The sequence below is a fragment of the Labrus bergylta genome, chromosome 12, assembly GCF_963930695.1.
Source record: "Labrus bergylta chromosome 12, fLabBer1.1, whole genome shotgun sequence".
In the NCBI taxonomy this organism is placed as follows: domain Eukaryota; kingdom Metazoa; phylum Chordata; class Actinopteri; order Labriformes; family Labridae; genus Labrus; species Labrus bergylta.
In genome coordinates, this window is record NC_089206.1 from 5,305,730 (window position 1) to 5,325,987 (window position 20,258).

General features: G+C 41.4%; 1 protein-coding gene across 4 annotated transcripts in view; it reads right to left on the bottom strand.

Moving 5' to 3' along the window:
- plekhg5b (pleckstrin homology domain containing, family G (with RhoGef domain) member 5b) overlaps positions 1–18,145 on the bottom strand; it is a 70,063-nt gene extending 51,918 nt beyond the window's left edge. For 2 of the 4 annotated variants that reach the window (XM_029280665.2, XM_065961195.1), the window contains exons 1-2: positions 18,026–18,145; positions 534–610 (exon numbers count right to left, since the gene is read on the bottom strand). In XM_029280665.2, coding sequence (XP_029136498.2) covers positions 534–610; positions 18,026–18,107 — 159 coding nt within the window. In that variant the 5' untranslated portion in view covers positions 18,108–18,145. Of the gene's footprint in view, positions 1–533; positions 611–9,229; positions 10,070–18,025 lie in introns of those variants that run through there. The other 2 variants (XM_065961193.1, XM_065961194.1) reach the window with 2 other exon arrangements.
- Positions 18,146–20,258: the final 2,113 nt, after the last annotated feature.

Consider the following 20,258-nt stretch of genomic DNA (forward strand, 5'->3'; position numbering starts at 1 on the left):
GCTGTCATATGAAGATAAAAATGATAAGTCTCAGAGCTCCCCGAAACATGCGTGTGAAGTTTCTTGTTCTAAATCCTCTCTGATCCTGTATTTGATCATGTCTATAAACCCCTCTATTTCAGCCCTGCTCAGAATAGGCTGTTTCTGTGTCTGTACCTTTAAATGTAAATGAGCTGTGTCTGACCACGCCCCCTCTCTGGAAGGGGATGTGGCTTGGGCTTTCTCACTCCATGTCCTATTGTTGACGGTGAGAAGGCAGACTCAGAGGGCAGAACAAACACCTAGCTGTGGGAGTGTCACCCACCTGGGGGAGGGGTTACTGCCCTTTGTGATGTCATGAAGGGAAAATCTCCAATTCACATTTAACACAGGTACGCTGGATTAAAAACATGAAATGGTGTATTTCATTTCATGGGTACTTTAAGAAAATAAGATTGAAGACACACAAATATCTCTGCTGCCGTAGAAGTTGGTGAAATCTGTACCCCCCCAAAGACCCTCATTAAGTAGACCCGCAGGCTTGATAGTCTTACCTTAGAGGCCCTCCGGCGCTCGGGACACTCAGGGTGCTGGCACACCACCCAGTCCTCCTCCTGGACGGGCTTGTCATCTGAAACAGAACACACACACACATCAATTTGACATCTCCCTTTATCAGTTAAAAAAAAACAGCCACCCAGCCAGCCGCACATCCATTAACACACCTTTCTTGGGAAAGCTGTAAAAACATATTGTAGACACCAAGACTGAAGTCCCTGCCTGTGTTTATATAAGGACTGAGTGAAAAAGAGGGGAGGGAGGGAGAGTGACTATAAGCACGAGAAACACTCTCACACGGTCATAGAGAGCAAGAAGCCATGACATGAAGTGAAAAAAAGAGAGGTCTGGTTAAAGAGATTTCTTGAAGGAAAGGTAAACAGAGGGAAGAGGGTGGGGTGTGTTGTAGGGAGGAGATCAGAGAGAAATGAGTAACGGCCGAACAGTTAGGAGGAAAATGGAGCAAATAAGAGGAAGCCCCATTCTGGCTTTTGTTCGAAAGTGCTCTCATCGTGGGGAAGCTCACTGTACTCTCCTCCTACAATAACAAATCACCATTGTCAAATAAACCTCTAAAATCGTCTTGACTGCACAGCTAACACTGCATTCAGGATATGATAAAAGGCTGTGTTTATGTCTACGTCTTCTACATGTACACACGCGATAAAGATATCATAACGGAGGACTCTGAACGCAACAATATTTATCTGTCTGCCTAATGAGAAAAACAGAGAATAAACGTGAGGGAGGGAGAACGTGCAAGCAGGGGAGAGAAGAAGAAAGAGAGCTGGGGGGGGAGGCGAGAAGGTGTCTCCAGTTTCTGAGAATGACAGGACTTTGTTTGAAAAATCTTTACAACATGCTCAGATGACCTGTTCAATGACTCTACACTTGTTCTATCATTACTAAATCATCAGGAAAAGACACTGCTGCTAGAAAATGAAGTCACTTAGTGGACAAACTTTAAAGCCACTTTAATCAGTGATTTGTCACCATGAAAGAAAACGCTGTGACAGTCGAGGCCCCTCTCGGAGCTGGTGTACAGAAACAAGTCACCTTGAGTCATTCACTTGGCTACAGCTACACTCACAGGTCATGGGTGCTGCTGGGGAAGAGGGGAAAAACACTGTAATTGGTGCATACCACAGAGCCCATGGCTTCCCCACTGGGGAGGGAAGGGGTCAACCCTGTCTGCAGTGAATTTGTTCAATGGAAGTAAAAACAAGACTGAGAGTCTGCAGCCATGCTAGCTGTTCTGTGAGACTGTACGCAGGCACAGCAGTGCTTTGAGATTAATGCTAATGTCAACAGGCTAGCTTTGCCAATGTTAACATGCTGATGGTTAGCAGGTGGAACGGTAGTATGTTCACAATAGTGCTGCCTGTTAGTGTTGCATGCTAAGGACTTCACAGAGCAGCTGAGGCTGATGGGATACCATGTGATATCTGACATAAAATAATGTATACATTTTGTACTTATTGTTCTTTTGTTCTCCTCAGTTAAAAACAACACAGAACTGTGATTACATGATGCACACACACCACACATTCCAATCTGCACATTGCACTTTGACACCCTGAACACTTTACACACTGACACTTTACACTGTTTACATTGTTCTATATTCTATATTTTGTACATTCAAATATTTCTTTTTTAAATGTTACATTATATTTCTATTTTACTGTATATGTGTGTGTTAGTAATTTGAGTGTTTATTGCATGGCCTTGCGGAACAGTCTTTACATTTCACCGCACATCTGTATGAGCATGTGACGAATACAAATCTTGAATCTCGAATCTTGACTCTTATGATGATTTAAAAACATCTGACGCCGGTAAAGATTTTAATTTACCAGCTAGCTTTAACAGTCACAACAATTACCAAAAATATGTTGATTAATGTGCCTGGTCCTTAAAAATCAATCAAATGAGATCACGGTATGAATGAAAAGCTAAAGAGAAAGCTTTTTGTCTCGGTTGTATGAGGTACTTACTCAATAGAAAGTATTAACAACAGGAGATGCCGATCAGCATGACCCCTTCAAGGAGAAGTCTGCCATAGTGCCAGCATGGAAACTAGGTTTTACATCACTTCATATTTTAATGTTGAAGTTGGTATCAGTATCACCTAAAGGGCACTGCTACTGGTATCATATTTTTTTTACATTACAATGGCCTTAAATCCACTCCATTTCTCCCTGCCCTAAATTCAAGCCTCTCCTCATCCTCCGCTTCTTGCTCTTCTTTGTCTTGTAAAATCACTCCGTCACCGCTGAAGCTTCATCTTCTGTCCTACTTGATCATATCTTGCTGACTCTCCCGCTTTCTCGCTCTCTGATGAACTGGAATTTCTGAACTCAGCACTGCTGATTAAGCCAAAAGCAAACACAAGCACACACTATACACGAACACACGTGATGGCAGACAATGAGCTTGCACTCTAAAAGGGACAGTGGAGCATCACATCCACGCAGCTCTCTGCGCCGGCTCGCTTACCCCAGAGAGACAACGCCTGGGGCAGAGACCCATTAGGTACCCAGAAATAAAAACCAAGGAGGCGAGAGGAACGTTTGAGAAGTGAGATGATGCACAGTAGAGCACGCAAGCTTTACAAAGTATTCCAACATGTCAATCTCGGTTTCCTCACTTTGTAACTGCAATGCAACCATGCATCTTTTCCTTCATGTCAATCCTGAGTACAACGGGAATGTTTAATGATTGAGGGCTGAAACAACTCGCCTATTGATCACGCATCAATCACAAAACTAATCCACAACGATTGAACTCATCATTTCTTTAGTCTTTGGACTTTCTAGCTCTACCTTGCAATACAAGAACAACAAAGCTCTTATTTTCATGTCTTATGAATGTTTTATCTACTGGGGAACATGCTGACTTTCTGCCTGGAACAGCATGAAGCAAAGTCAGAAAAATTCAAATTCAAGAATCCTTTTTTTTTTTTTTTTTTTTTGCAAGGCTTGGATTTTCATTTAATGCGAGTCAGCTGGAAACATTAAAAAGTCAGCCAGAGAGGGATTTCAGTGGATGAAATAGACTGTCGACGGCTAAAAATGTGAGGCCTTCACTTGTCTGAGGTCAAGGAACAAAAGTTGATATTTGACGTAACATTTTGCGCGATAAGTAAGTCATTGCTTCGATTGCTTGACAGTTGTAGAAACAGCGAACAAGCGGGTCAAACCCTAGTGAGCAGTGGGTTGCATCTGTACTTTTGGATACGGCCTCGAGACCTGTCCACTTTTGTAGTCTGATGCCGTTTATTGTCTCACTCAGAAAAAGCTCAACTTAGTTCTCTTTCACCGCATCATGCCACGCTGTGCTCACTCCTGTTACACCACCACTTCGCTAACAGCCTCACCAGACCTCCTAGTTCAGGCAGGGAGAGGCAGAGCCTAGCACAAGTTTAGCCGTAAGCCTTACCCACGTTTTTACGAGGAATGTTAAGAATGCTTCTCTGTGCCTTCTGTTTAGTGAGATCTGATCGTGGCACGTGAAGAGGAGTGTCAGCGTATTTTCTTTTGTTTGTTCAGGTTTCATCTCCTCACTTTAATTTAACTTCATGTTTTTTGAGAGCCCCTCCAACCGTCCTCCCTGTATATAATGTAACATACACCTCCTCACTAGGAGATAGGACATTGAAAGACTCCTGAGAGATGAACACAGATGGCAGGCAGGCGGGGATGGCATACATTATGCGAAACCTGGCAAGGAGATAGCCATATGAGCACGAGCAGTGTAGCAGCCAGAAAGAAAAGTGAGACCATACATTACATAAATGAGGCATCAGGATACAGAAAAAGTCAGGAAACCATGAGAGATGTTTGGTCTATTAACAGGGTCTGGGTAATAGATGGACAGATGTAAATGTGTGGGGAAAAAAGAGATGGGAAAAACATGCCTTGTGTACAAATAAATGTTTGAAGCAAAAGTCAATCATCAAAAAGGTTAAATGTTGTGGAAACCAAATTTTAACAAATACTTTTGGTGATTTCACTAAAACGGAGGCAACCAGCTTGCCTGGCTTTATGGAAGGGCAACAAAGTCTCCCAAGGCTCACTAACTGAAGTTTTTTTCTTGTATTTTAAATCCGTACAAAAGTACTATGCTGAACTCATTCTTCTTGGCTAAGAGTAGTGACTGGAGCGCCTTGCCATAAGTCAGACAGCCAGCATACACTCCAGGAAGTCACTGACACAGGCCAAGAATTACTCTTTATACTAAGCTAATCAAACTGTCTGGCTACTACTTCTGTAATGTAATTGGCTAGGAAGCCTCTAGCCACACAGGACTTTCATTAAGGAGCCTGCTGTTCATGTCCAATATTTAATGTCAATATTGACTTAAGATTCTAACCCAATCCAACATCCTTTTCTTAAACCTTACTAAGTTTGTTTGAGACCTAACGCTAACTGGCTCTGTGGTTAAAGGAGTCACAGTTTGGCATCAACTCTACTTGGTTAGGTTTATAAAAAATACTTTGGCTTAGGCTGAAACTTAAAGTCAATGAAGACTTGAACAATAGACAAGAACAGGTGTGTTCTGGTCCTGGGTGAAAAAGCTTTACAACGGAAAACTTGCATCATTTCTGAAGACAAGCATGTTCTTGCCAATCGCAGCACAGGAGTGCAAGGTCTGGAAAAATATGCATAAAGATAACAAATGTGAGAGAAAAAAATACCCTTTTTATCAAACTTGAAAATACAGAAAGTTAGTATGACGGGCATTAAGAGTTTGTGTTCATTTATTTTATTTTTTTCTTACATATCTATCATTATATTTAAAATGTGAAATCACATCTTGTGAATACTAACAACTAAAATGAGTCAAAAAGTCTTAAAACCTACAACTGATGCTAATCGAGTGGAGCGCAAACCCAAATGTTTTATATGGCATTCAACTTTAAAGTCAATCTGAGTAGTCCTGGTGTGCGCTGGATTACTCTGATCTTGAAAACTAAAGGGCTCTGTCTGAAGCCCCGCAGAGCTCCTCTACAGGTGAATGAGTCTGGGCAAGCAGACGTTTAAACATGAGCAGGTTGCAGCTGTTTTTAATGCTGAGGGTTCAATGGCGGCGGGGGCATGACACAGCCCTCCTGTTTAATGTTGTTTTACCCCCATAGTGGTTAAATCACACACATGTGCATCACACACTCTCCCACCCACTCCCTCTGACTTTTTCCCTCCTCCACCACATCTGAGCAAACCCGAGGTCTCAATGTTTTAACTGAAACCACAGAACAACAAGTGTAAACTGTTCCAGAGCGGGGCGGAGGAGCAGACGACAATCAATTCAATTTCCAAGATGGAGACAAAAGAATAATAACATTTTTATTCTGCTGACTAATTTTGGGGTTATTTAATGAACAAAACTCAGCTTCTCTCCATGCATAACTAGGGCTCTTCATGACTGTTATATTACTGTAAAGTAGTAGACAAAAACTCAATACCCTGTCCCCCATTTAAGAGGGGTCATGAGGGGATTACTGCATATCTTGAATTTTTTAAGGCATTTATGTCAAAGTACAGTAATTGGTCAAGTATGAGCTGGTTCTTATATAATAGTGTGGCCTTTTGTGTCAGACTATTCTTTTTATGGGCTTAATTTGTGCTAAACTCCAAAGAAAAATAGAAGCATGTTCAGCTGTTACAGGAACCCGTGGCTGAGTATGACCTGAGGAATGCCAGTGTGGGCTGGCTTGGTGAACGTAGTGCATGGCATGAGGTTAAGCGCTGGATAAACCCATGAACTGAATTCTATGAAGCCAAAATTAGGACACATAACTTCTTCATTTGGTGCTCCTAAGAGCTGTTACACATTCTACACTGAGTTTCTAGACAATATGCAGACTTGTGGTTGTTGGTGAGCACTGATAGCAGTAAAAATATATCAAATTACAATTCAGGGTTGTCACAACACCAGGTTTTGTAGCTACGATATGTTTTGGGATTGGGACAACCTTTTATGTGTGATTCACTTCACTTTATTACATTTTTGTATTGACTATTTGTTTGATATCTGTTTAATGATGTTGCGGACCCCAGGTAGAGTAGTTGCGACCTTCCAGAGGCGTCTTGGACCTAACTTGACCAATCACCGTTGAAGGGAGGTGCCCACTTGATAACCCCGGTGATGGGTGGGCTCTTGCTGCCCATCTCGGTTCAAAGTTGAGTTGTGGGGTCATTAGGGGCCATGTGGTAGCAAAGATAGTATTGGCAGTATTCACATTACACCTGGAGCTCGCATGGATGGATCCTAGGTCTGTGGAAAAAGGCAGTGCTGTAGCGGTTGTTGTGGCCCCTGAGGGACATGTGGTAGGTAAGGTATATTAGTAGGTGACGAGCATTGGAATGAGGTAGCAATGTGTGAGAGAGAGGGTTCCTCACTGTGTGCTCATATTTATTATGAGGGCAAAGGTTTATTGTGTTTATTTTACATAAAAAATGATGAGCTCACATCTAAACTTAGATCTGTATATTGGTGATTGGATCACCAAAACCACATCTCAGTATCAGGTGAAAACTAGGGATGGATACGAGTACTCGAGTACTCGCCGTTGACCCCATTGTTCGAGTAACATTTCGTTACTCGCGCACCTGTGCAAACGCTGCTTTTGGCTACAAACCTTGAACTCATACAGCGTTACATGTGTGACCCAGCTTTTTGTTTTCGCCTAACTGAATATACTAGGTAGGAAAATAATTAACGGGAAACAAACGTATGACTTCTCCGGCCACAGATTCAGCTTTAGTACACACCGAGCCAGATTTCGGCAAAGACAACTACGGCAGCTAAGGCAACTCTCTAGGACCATATTATTACACTGAAAGCAAAAGCACAACGAATACAGAACCGTCTGCTACACCTGCGACATGTCAGTCAAGAAAAGTGATGTCTGGAAGTACTTCGACAAAAAAGATGAAGTTAATGTGCAGTGCAAGATATGTGGCGTTAAACTTGCACACCATAGAAATACTAGTTTGATGCTTAACCACATGCGCTTAAAGCATAAGGAGAAAACAGCGGAGTCCAAATGGTTCTGAAAACTATTAAGTAAAGAAAATGCTGCTTTAGAGAAGATCAGGAGCTGGTTAGACACAAACTATTTTGGAGAAACGAACGGTATTGTAAATGAAAATCTTCAAGGCAAAGTTTTCTCCGATAGTTGGAAAATGTTTTCAGTCTTAACTCTGGGCTTGATTACGAAGATGGTGAAAAGGTAAGGATCAAAGCCTTGCTGTTCCCTCTGTGGCATTCTTCTTTTCGGTCTCTGCCAAACAGGTCTGCCTCAGCAGGCAGCGTCCTTAAGCTGACCAGAAAGAAGCCGGATTTCCAAGAGTCTGGCTGGCATAGAGCAGAGGATGAAGAACATTCCTTCCCAGCGCTGTGTTATCACTTCCCCTTCACTAATGGTATAAGTCAGGCGGCACAGCTGAAAGTAAGTGCCCTTGTGCCATTTCAAGGAAAAAAAAACAAAAAACAGAAGAGACAGGGAAGCATACTATTTACTTCTTCAGCGGTAAATATTTCATCGTTTGAGTTTCGTCTTGTTTTGCCTCACTCCTCTCTCGTGAGGTTTTCTTCATGCCAGGTCACAGAGTGCTTTCCACGGAACAACAGAGCAATGGAAAAAAAAAAAAAGCCTTTCCATGATGGTGCTTAAAATCCTAAGCTCCAAAGTGCCAGTGAACCAGGTCATCTGCTCACGACTAACTTGCATATAACAAAGTGAAGTCATGTCTGAGCCATGTTAAATGTTACGCAACAGCTCTCATGTCATGCTGGATGAATAAGAATGAGACTAAGTGGACTGAGTCTGAACTACACACTAACTTTCCATTTGTTTAAAAATAAAAAATAAAACTAGGAAGGTTTGCCTTTTCACTTATTTCCAGGCATGAAAGAAGGACTAACGCTGACGGTTTTACATACCCACAGATAATTGGAACTAATACTAGGGACGTCTACAAATGTAACAGGCTGTCCAAACCGTTAACTGTATATTAATATCAACAACACAATTCTTCCTCTTTCCGTTGTAAAAAGTGAAGCCAAAACACCCCTGTGGCCGGAGCTGGCATATTCTACCGGTGATGTCATTTGGAGTCAAAAGGTGCAGAAGGGAGGTGAAAGGTCGGACGCCACCCCCCTTCCACTAACCCCAAGCACACATTAAACGTATATGCATGCTAGCATACGCTAATTAGGAGAAAAAAAACACAAAGTAAAGCTGAGGCTGATGGGAATGTCAGTGTTAGTTTTAAAGGTATAGGTCAGCAATTTGTACAAACAAGGAGAAATAGCTTCACATAGTTTACACGAATGAGTGCAAATGAGGAGAGGGAGAAGGGAAAACAAACTTAGAGGAGTCAAACAACAAGAATAGCAGATATGTGAGCAAAGGCTATCCTACTCTTCAGGGTAGGGTAGTAAAAAATGTACACTTTTGTTTCTGTTTTTTACACCGTTGATTTTATCCTTTGCTGTGCTGTGATTTCTTTCCCCAAAACAACTTCAGAGTCTCAAACTGTAAAACCAGAAAGCTCTGCAAACAACAAGACAATAAAATGGACAAAGGCAAACTATTGCCTTGCGTCCTGCCTCATTGTAAGAAAACACACACAATCACAAATCCACCTCTTAGTCAGGTGATCCTCCCCGTTCCCCATCTTACCACAAAGGTCTTGGATGACGTCCAGAGAAGACGACCAGGAGTAGCACTCCATTCCTACTTGGGTGAGAGAGGCTGGCAGCGCTTCCAGCTCATATGCCCCTCGCTTCTTCCAGTACAGGAACATAGTGAGCTCTACAAGTACCCTAAAGCTCTGTAACCAATATAAAACTTTAACTCTTCAAATCATCACCCTTGAACTGAAATCACCCCCACTGTCTTACATGTGGAACTGATGTGTCTAACCAGCTCCTGACCTTCTCCAAAGCACAGGCTTCTGATCTCCTGCAGACAATCAATACACACTTCACATCAGCCATCTTTCTGAAAACTTGCAAGCCCAACTCGACTTTAAACTCTGCCAACTGCCAACCACCTGCACAATTACCTCATCCAGCTAAGCCTCAAAATTCTTTGCTTTGAACGTTCGGTCCAAGTCTTATTCTACATCAAGGCCCGTCCAAATGTGCAAGCAGACTTCCCTCAAGGCCAATCCATTACGCCTTCGGGAGACCATTTTACTGATTCCAAACCTGGAAGAAACTTAAAGGCTGACACTCAGACTCTAATACACAAGTTTTACGTAGATAACAGGTGATATAACTGACCCCACTCCTTTCCACAAAGACCAAACTAACGTCAAATAATTCCACCCCAAATGTTTCTACACCCTTTTGTTATTCAGTCCTCTGTTAATCATCCACTGCTAGAATCCACCCAGCAAGTGCTCTAAAGCACCAAATGCTGCACTTATCTAATCCATTTAACAGAGCTATTCCTGACCAAATTAAAGACGCCCCACTGCTGAAAGAATCTTCAAACTTATCTCCACCAGCAGGTAAAACATCCTCTTTCGGTGCCTTCCCAGAGCCTCGACTTTATCCATTGCTGAGGGTGCAAAACTGTACAAAACTGGTGTGTGAGGAAAAGCTGCTCATGTTAAAGCCCTGTGTAGGATCTCCTGGCGATAGGGGGGCTTTTTCTGCCCACACCATCAGACAAGTGTTGTATTCATGCAGAGGTGAGTTGCATGCTGGGACTGGCAATCTGGTCCAATGGCTTTTTGGACTGGGCAACACAAAGATCTCTTTTTAAAAACCTCCTCCTACATCCAGAGTGGACGCGAACTGTAAAAGGCTGACATTTTTCTGCATTAATTAGTGCCCGCGCTCTTTATGTCTCCTGAAAGATTTATGCGTTTTTATGAATGCAGCAGCTCTGTGAGGACTGAGCTCAGTTATTTCTGTGGATGCACAATGCACATATTGGCCCATTGACGATGAGAAACACCATTTAAGAGTTCACTCTTTAGGATTTGTATCTAGATAGTTCAAGGTCTTTAATATCTTCAAAAAACAGCAAAAGGGTTAAAACAACACGCAGTCAGATATCTCAGTCAGGGCATAATATTTCCCCTTTGGTTACAGGCTGATGCTCTGCTATTACGCATCTAAAATGGGAGAAGAAATACTGTGAGAATGTGCTGCACCAGCCGGGGGAAGGGAGGGACATTGTCACACACAACGACCCACATGTCCAATTTTGGGATAAGAAATTAGAGGGTAGGAAGGGAGCCGGTTTGCTGCTCAGCTCTGGGCTTTGCAGACATATGGTAATAATCTGAAGCAGCTTTGAGCACGCGGCTTCCCTTTTAATGAAGAGAGCAGCCGTGCAGCATGAGAACTGGGCTGCAAACACAAGGGCCAATTTCCACCTCCTTCAGAAACAAAGCGGGAAGAAGAGGAGGTATTAGATCGCCTCGCTTTCATCACCATCCATCAGATCACCTTTTAATAAAGAGATGCCTTTTTTTAGCCAACACCAGGCCAGATAGCACCTGCCTCGTACTGTGTTGCATGCGTTTGCTCTGATCTCATGCAAAAAATATTTAGGTAATGAAAAAATAATCATACTACATTAACTTAAGAATTGACTGAATACAAAGATAACACAAACTCATACTCGAAAGTGAAGAGCTCTTGCAGCTGTGAGAAGGTACACGGAGAATGTTCCAACATGGTTAAGTCGGGGTACCTCTTAGATCAGGATGCACAGCTCTAATATCTATCAAGCTGGACTATTTTGCTTTCTCAAAAAGGGTCCTCTGGCATTGTAGAACTAAAAGAAAATCGATAGATAAGAGACTTTTAACTCTTGTATGTGCTAGGCTCAAAAAAACCCTGAATTCTAGATTTTCCGATAATGGAATTGAATCTTTTACTTTCTCTGCCTTCAATAATGGCCGTCAGAATTTCTAAACTACAATACCAAGTTTTAAAAGATACAATCGCTATAATTTGAATGACCAAAAGTATAAAAAAGTACAGAGGATTTTTAGAAAAGAATTCAGCTCTTCAGCCATATATTTAACCAAATGCTGCAGTGAGCAAAAGAAGGAAACAGTTGGCTGCTGGAGACATTGGCAACGTTTCAGTACCATAACGCTGCCAACCTATTTGTTCAATTTAGACAATGTGAAGGAGTTTGCCTGCACCAAGAAATTGTCTGATATTGCATGCCTCATATTGGATGCCTTGTTATTTATTTTATTGACATGGTATCGATATTGTTTGATATAAATTTACAAGAATGGTATCTTAACTTAACCTAACCTAACCTCCAGTACATGGCAACAACAGTTTATAATGCATACTCTTTCAAGCCCACATCATGATGACATCATCGGTTACTTATTGGAAGATGGGAAGATTTTAAATGGTAATAAACCTTTTGTGTAATATTTCTTGTTGGGTGCTTAAAATGAGTGGTGTTATGTAACAAAACATGTTATGGACTACGTAATAGTCCATAATGTTGCTGGACTATCCATTTACCTCTGCTCACAGTCTTTATGCTAAGCTAAGCTAATGTCACCTGGTTGTAGATTGATGAATTAACATACTTTTTTAAAGCATAGATTTGTCAGGACAGAGCACATCCAACGTTGGATATGGAAAATGTAGTTTTTTAGCCTCAATAGAACAATAACTAATTCATACTCCTTTATTTTAACGAGAGACAGAAATAGCAGGTTAATTGTTCTTGTGTGCCAAGCATGAATGAGCTGGCTCCTCAACAGAATCACACTCAGTAAAGTATTAATGGTGTGCTGAGAAATGAGTGTGTGAGCGGCTGCATTACGACAGGACTGTAAATGAGCCTGTCGGAGTGTGTGTGTGCTAGGGGCAAAAAAAAAAGTGTGTGAGCTGTTGACAGAGGGAGTGCAGTTGAAGGCTTGTGCGTGCCCATGTGGAGGAGGTTTCAGGGTTATATTTAGCAAGGTGGCCCATCAAACATGCCGAGGTTAACCCTTCAGCACCAAAACAAGACTTGGTGTGCTTTAAGACTTTGTGGGTGAAGACGTGTGAACGTTTGTAATCCAGCAACAACTATTTTAATAATCGATAATTAGCAAACAAAAGCTTTCTCAAGCTTTTCTGATATGACGATTTTTTTCAATATGATGGTACCATATATTTGAGTTTTTGATCAGTTGGTCTGGCAAAACATGACATGTAAAGATTTCACACTGTGCTTTAGTTCATCCTGACTGTGAAGGTTGGGATATTCTACACAGTTTATAGTTCATTTTTAGTTGAAAAAAAACAACAACCTCTATTTAATACTGATAAATTACGATTATTACCGGTAATTGGTTGGCCTCCTTTAATTCACCATTTTTGTATTTGCGAGTAAAGAGATAAAAAGCGCTAAACACAAAGTTAAGCCGAGATTAACAAGACTGACATTACTGTCACAGAGCACTTAGAATAAACTATCATTTTTTACTGATTTGATTTTTTTCACAAGAAAGAAAATCTCTCCAGTTACAGACAACTCAACCAAAGTCACAAAAGTCAACTTAATGGTGTTTCAGGAGGACATGTCAGAAGATAACCACCAAAATCTGGAAACGTTATTGCCATCTTATAGGAACCATTCCAATAGTTGTTGAGATATTTCAGTTTAGAACAAAATGCAATGTACAACCAAAACAACTCCATGTCAAATTTGATGTATTGTTGTGTTGCACATCAGTATAATGACAAAGCTTTGTGTTGTATTGTATTGTATTGTATGCTTTCTTCTATTTTAACATGACCACTGATTATATACTGTATATTAGGAACCAAATGTTTCAGCGAGAAGAGTCTCAGCAGGACAATCTCAATGCATTGTCATTAAAGTGTCCACACTCAAAGCAGCATTTAACAGGGACAAACAACCACTATTTAACTTGTTCATATGAATAATCCTCTAATTGAACCAATGTGGTTAAATTGCAGTGGGGGGGGCTGCCTTTGAGAAGCCAATAACAGAGTCGACAGGAATCAAAAGCACGTATTCCCTAAAAGTACAGTTATTGTCATGGGGAGGGTTTCCATATGCATAAACACTCATTTAGCCTGGGTGGAGGCTATACGTGTCTATTCAGAGATAAATATTTGCCATTATGTTTCTCAACTTAAAGAAGGTGAACATTAGTGTGTGTAACCTTTAATTATCTGCAGCACAGAAGGGAGGAGGAGCAGCTCACTGTTGGTATATTTTACGACAGAGATCCCTGAAGTGAATCATACAGCGTGTGGAAAAAAAAAATCATATTAGGCTTTAATCCAAATGCAGAGATAAACCCTGAACAATGACCGAACATACAAGCCGATAACTAGGTTAAAAGAGATTCTGGATGCAAATTGAATGAAAATGCAAAGCAGAGCACAACAGATTGTTCTCGCTCTCTGATGATGATGCAAAACAGCAGAGCAGGACAAGGACAGAGAAAAGCCCTCAGGGGGAAAAACACAACATCTGAAATTTCAAGCCAAGAAACATGTCTACTGCTAGAGCAGCAATGTCCCATAAAAATACGAAAAACAACTACACACAAAGCGCGGAGAACAAGGGTAACGAGAGCTGAAGACTGAAGAGTAGTGTAACTGTCGCTACCTCTGTTTATTCAAGGGTTCGGAGAGTCTTTTGTAAAGAAGAAAGGGTTGATGGGAAAAGAGCATACACTACAGCAGAAGGGGTGAAAAATGGCCCCTAGCTGTGAGCTTGTTTAAGAGTTCATCTGTGGCTCTAAAAAGCAAACGTGACGCAATGTAGCTTTCCACAATAATGTGTGGAAAGCTACAACACCTGTTCTATCTGTTCACTGTGAAATTCATCCTCGCTCACAAAAACAAAAGCACCACAGCCGGAAAACTTTAACATTTAAGGAATTATACATATTCTGCACATAGTAACAAGAGAAGTTGGAGAGCATTAGCTTAGCATAAATACAGATAACAGCGAGCCCGGGTCAGTTCAAACCAAAGCTTTCAAAGTACCTTACAGCACCAGAATGGGTATTTTTTTAACACACACTAACACTGCTGTGTTATGGATATTAACCATCAGTACCTCTTCTTCAGAGCTTTACTTTCCTGCACTTTTTGGCCTTTTTGCTAAACTAAGCGAAGTGAAGCTGATAGTCTGCTCGCTCGCTTGAGACATCACACTTAATAAGTATGAAAATTTAACAAACATTTGATTTATCGTCAAAAAATGAGCTGCTGGGATCGAATTGTTCTATCAAGGTCGCGAGAAAAGACAACTTTAGCTTCTCTGTGATTTCTGTGCTGTTGTTCATGGTTCTACATAACGTTGATAGACAGCATTATGTTTTGATTCTATCTTAACACATATATGTCAAATACATTGAGTAATAAAAGGTAACATTCAAGAGGCTCAAGACTTCATCTCTCTATCCAATAAAGAGCTTTCCACACAGCTGTGTTCAAAGTACAAATGTTCAATATCCTTCTTAGGCTTTTCCAAAGGAGTTCACTGTACACTATGCTCCTTGTGTTTGTGCATAGAAGAAAGTAAGCGCCTTGATATACTCCCTGCTGTAAGGGAATCCACATACAGGAAGTACAATACAGAAGAGATGAGATTCAAGGAAGGAAATTAACTTTCTATCAGACACGAGGAAGAGGATCAGAGAGTCATTGCATCAGTACATCACGGCTTTCACATGCAGCCTTTGAACAGAGAAAAACAAGCTGCATTGCAAACAAGCTCCAGCAGGCAAATAAGGTTGTTGTGCAAAAAATATAAAGATGGTGACGTGCAACGTTGCACATGGAGCACGGTGTTTTGTTGTAGTACAGTCGGAAAATAAGACAGAAAAACAAAAAAGCAGTGACAGCCGTGACCCGGAGCGACGTCAGGAAAGGGCAGAAGTGCAAAAGAGTGGAAAAGAGAAAGGAAATCAGTGCCGGGGGGAAAAAGAGGAACAATGGAAAGACAGTCTGAAGAAGGAAGTCTGAACTGTAACAAGCCACGAGCCAGGCAGAAATCACTGACACACACACACACACACACACACACACACACACACACACACACACACACACACACACACACACACACACACACACACACACACACACACACACACACACACACACACACACACACACACACACACACACACACACACACACACACACACACACACACACACACCAGGGCAGATCACACCATCAGAGTCAGGCTCGAGTGCTGCAGCAGGCAGACTAAACAGTCCAAATGTTCACTCGAGAGCACTGCAGTTCACAGGTCTGTTAATAAATCAGTGGAAGTTTAGCAGCTAGATTGGAGCCTGATTGGTGTTTGCTCAGCTGTCACACAACTGTAGATGTCAAAATGTCATTGTTCTTCAGCTACTGACATCAAACAAGAGAAGCCAAAAACAGAAGTTACCCTCTGCTGGTTCAAACAATTACACTGCTGTCAATGTCCTCTTTGGCTAATTAACTTCTGTTCAAGTGACTTTCATACATCTTATAATCATTCTTTTTTTTTTTTTTTTTAAAGGAAACTTGAGGGTCGCAAGAAAGTTTAGTGACAGACACAGAGCGTCCTGTAACCATAGCAACAGACTCAAACGTAACCTCGTACCAGAGAGACAGGGCAATAGCAGGACGCTGTGCTGCTGACTGATCCCTCCAAACTGCATGTACAGAAAGAAAGAAAAAAAACATCCTTAATGTACAGTTGGATTGTGCAGATTTTCTTGGCTGCTGAGTTTTTGGGCCTTGGTGACATCAAAGCTGATTACAGCCTTCATGACGAAAACACAAGGGGAAAAAAAAAAAAAGCCCTAATTGAAACCGGATCATTCTTTATTAACCCAACGTTGCTTGCTGTGCCATTAGCTAGTGGCTAACAACACACCTCTGACAGCTTATTACACCCCCCCTTCTTTGAAAATGTGTTTTTGCATATGTCAATGATTCAAATGGGACATGCCTGCTAATGACGATCACGTGCCATGATCAAAAGCTCTGGAACTACTCGAGTGTCCTTTTCATGTTGAATTGTTTTCTTAACTGCTCTGTTAAAGGCTAATAATAAAAACCTGAACCGCAGTTTAAACTACATCGGGGTAAAAACAAATGAACTAAATTGGAAAATTTGGGAATCTACCAATCCATTGCAGCAAAGCAAAAGTTAATCTGCTGATGAAGATCACATGATATGATGGAAAGCTTCAGAACAGGTACTCCATTCCACTTGTGGTGAGATCATAGGCTTGTGGTGTAAAGTAAAATATACCAACAGTTTTCCAACAGTAACATGTTGGTGCACCAAATGATAAAACAATAAAGTGCCTGGTTATGAACTAAACCAAAACACTTTCAAGAACTCATTAATTTAAGACAGAGCATCATTTTAGGCTTCCCACGTCAGTCCTCTTTAATGCTCAACATGAAGTTGATCAAAGAGTAAGAGCTGTGATTTAAAGTCCTGAGTTTTTATATGTGGGTGGACAGAGACCAGACAAGACATCTGGTCCAAGATTAGACCAGCGTGTTTAAGACCGGCTTAAGACTCCGGTGGCCTGGAACACTGAAGGGTTCCAGACTCAACCAATTAAGGCCGCTCAACTTTAACTCCATGCTCACTGTATGAACCCATGATCTGCCAGCGCTGTGTACATCAGACCAGTAAAGCCTGCAGGAGAGGGCTTACAAGGTCTGGAGCTGAAACAACTCGCCAAGTGACAGATAAGTGATCAAACAGGATACTATCCGGCAACAGTTAGGATCATTTCATAATGTTGTAGGTCAATAATCAAAGCAAAAAGTGAACCGTTCCCAGCTTCTCAAATGTGATTTATTGTCTTCTTTAATTGCTAATCCACTCAGTCTGGGGGTTTGAAACCACTTAAATATGTATACTTGTGCTCTGGGAAATCACAATGGCCAGATTAATTAAGATAAAGAAAATAATTGTACGCTACAGTCCTCAAAAAGTCTCAATTCTAAATATTTCGCTTTGATCTGAATTATGATCTGGGAAAGGGAGATGGGGGGATACAATAAATAGTGCTGGCGTGGGAGATTTACAAGAGGTGATATCTATCATCTGAGTTTATGTAGAGTTGTCCCAAGACTCTTCATCACTAGGATAACTTCAGATCAGAGTGGACTGTCCTGTGTGATGTCTCAAACTTGCGCCTCCAGCTGGCACATTTACTCTCGAGTCAGGTCATTTGCCAAATTCAACCTTTAACTCTGATGAGTCAAAAGAAAGCATCAAACAAAGATGTGCTGCCCTGAGGATCAAAGTCATAAGAGCTCATCTGTTCCCTTTTCTCAACTCAATTACACAGAGTGTCTCCTGCAGAACAAAGCATTCAGGTGACTCATTTTTTAAGATGCTGACTTGTCCAACAGCTGGCCTGAGTATCGATGCTGGCATGAATATGGAAAGGATCAATAGCTGACTTTATTGACTTTTACTTACTGAGGCGTAATCTGAGCCCGAGCCAGCTCCTTGGTGGCGATTTGTGCAGAACTGAATTCATGGTCCACTTGTTTGGCACCATCTATGCATGCAGTCCTCCTTGAATAATCCCCCCTGCAGCTCCTCACGGCTCTGCGTGAAGGGTCGATGCTGTGGACTCAATGGAATCACCCAGAAATGTTCAATTTAGCAGTCTTCTCTATGACATGTTCTTCTCGATTTCTGCAGCCGACCTCCCCACAAAGCAGCAGCGCACGAAGCCCTTTTGGATCTGCTGGTCGGTGGCGAGCACAAAGCTGCAACTCACATCACGGTGAATGCACGGGGGGGAAAAAAGAGTGTCACAAAAAAGCATCCATAGGTTTTTAATAAAAAAAACAAAAAGGTACCCCCAGGTCTACCAAGCAGCGAGGTACAGCTTGCAAGTTGGACGCCGTGTTAAGCTGTAAATAACCTGTTGCTGGCGAGAGAAGAAAAAAACAGATATCTTCTCGACGTCCAGAGAAAACGTCTGCTGATGAAGCTCGGTCGCTACGGGAATAGGATTACGAGGAGGGGGGAAAAAACCTTCTTGTGCGCCTTCAAAGAAGTAAATCCGCGGATGGGATTCCGTCTAGTAACTTTGGACAACGTGCTGCCGGAGTTGAACACATTTTCTCCGCCGCTTCGGTCTCTCTCTCTCTCTCTCTCTCTCTCTGGTCAACCATCGGCTCCCCCCCCCCATTCATTCACACAACCTGGATCCACAAAGACTGAATGCAGTTTGTCTCTCAAGTGGCGCAGAGCTGAAGCTAGAGGCGCCAGAGACACCAAAACACCAAGTCCATTCAAAAACATCCAAAACCAGGTTTGCAATGAGTTTCTGTTATCACCAACAAAGTTATATCTGATATTACTACAAAAGCATTGGGGGGGGGGGGGGGGGCATGCTATGTAGAGTAGCCTACCTCTATATCAGGGATGGGCAACTTCGTTCACAGCAAGGGCCACATTCATTTAATTCTGACTGCCAGAGGGCCAAATTGTAGGATACAAAAATGACTCATGAATACATGAGTGTACAAAATGAATACAAATTTAACTCAACATATACCAGTGATCAAATATTATTATGCACATATTTCTGGGTTTTATGATTTCATGGCAGATTTTGTCATGTTTTCTTTTTGGATGTTTCCAATTAATTGATATATAAAAATTGACCTGAGGGCCACCTTGAGGGTTGATTGGGGCCGCATGTGGCCCCCGGGCCACCAGTTGCCCACCCCTGCTCTCTCTCTCTCTCTCTCTCTCTCTCTCTCTCTCTCTCTATATATATATACTGCACATTATAATGCGGAAGAAAAGTCTTGAATTGAACAAAAAATGTAGCAACATGACCTACCTGGCAAAGCAGACCCCAGGTGTTCCTCTTGCTACCTGCCAGGCTTCCTGTTGTTGCCAAACACATATTTGGCAGTTGCAAAAAAACAATACATAATATTTGCATTACTTCTAAACGGACAGTGGGCTTTCAACTTAAAAACAAAAACAAAAAACGGCTACATTAAAGGCAGAAGGACAGAGGTTAAAGCTACATGAGGGAAAGTTGGCACTCTCAAAGTTAGCGGTCATAGAAGTGACGGGGGAATGCCACCTAACAGCAACACACACTGCTTTATTTATGTTCATTAAATACTTTTAATATTTGGTAAATCTGTATATAAAGTTAATACTTGTTGCTCTATTTATCATTTTCTTTTCTGAACACACACACACACTTTTTCTGTTTATTTGTTGATTACTGTTGTTATTGTTTTGTATCGATGCTTTGGCAATATTGTTCATGCCAATAAAGCTTTCTGAATTGAAATTTGAATTGAATGTCTCTTTCATTCTTGAGCCTCAGAAGGCCTTCAGTGTTTCCTGTTAAAAAATAACAATATTCATTGGATGTTTGTTGTAGAAAAACGTTAATGCAACTTCTCATAACCAAGAAGTGCAGGACATTCTCGTTGCTGTGGCCTTGGATGAATTATTTAACTGTTGAATGATACAAAAAAACAAAAACAATATAGCCTTTGAGTTTAAATGCAGTTTCTCATCTGTGTACTGTGTTTTTAACTGAAATAAGAATTCAAATGGTTATAATGGTAAGTTGTCTCTGCTTTATTTCAATCAACACATTTGTATTTAGGCAACAGATGGGACAGTTTGTTTGGGAGGCCAGACTTGACAGAAGTGTGACACGGAG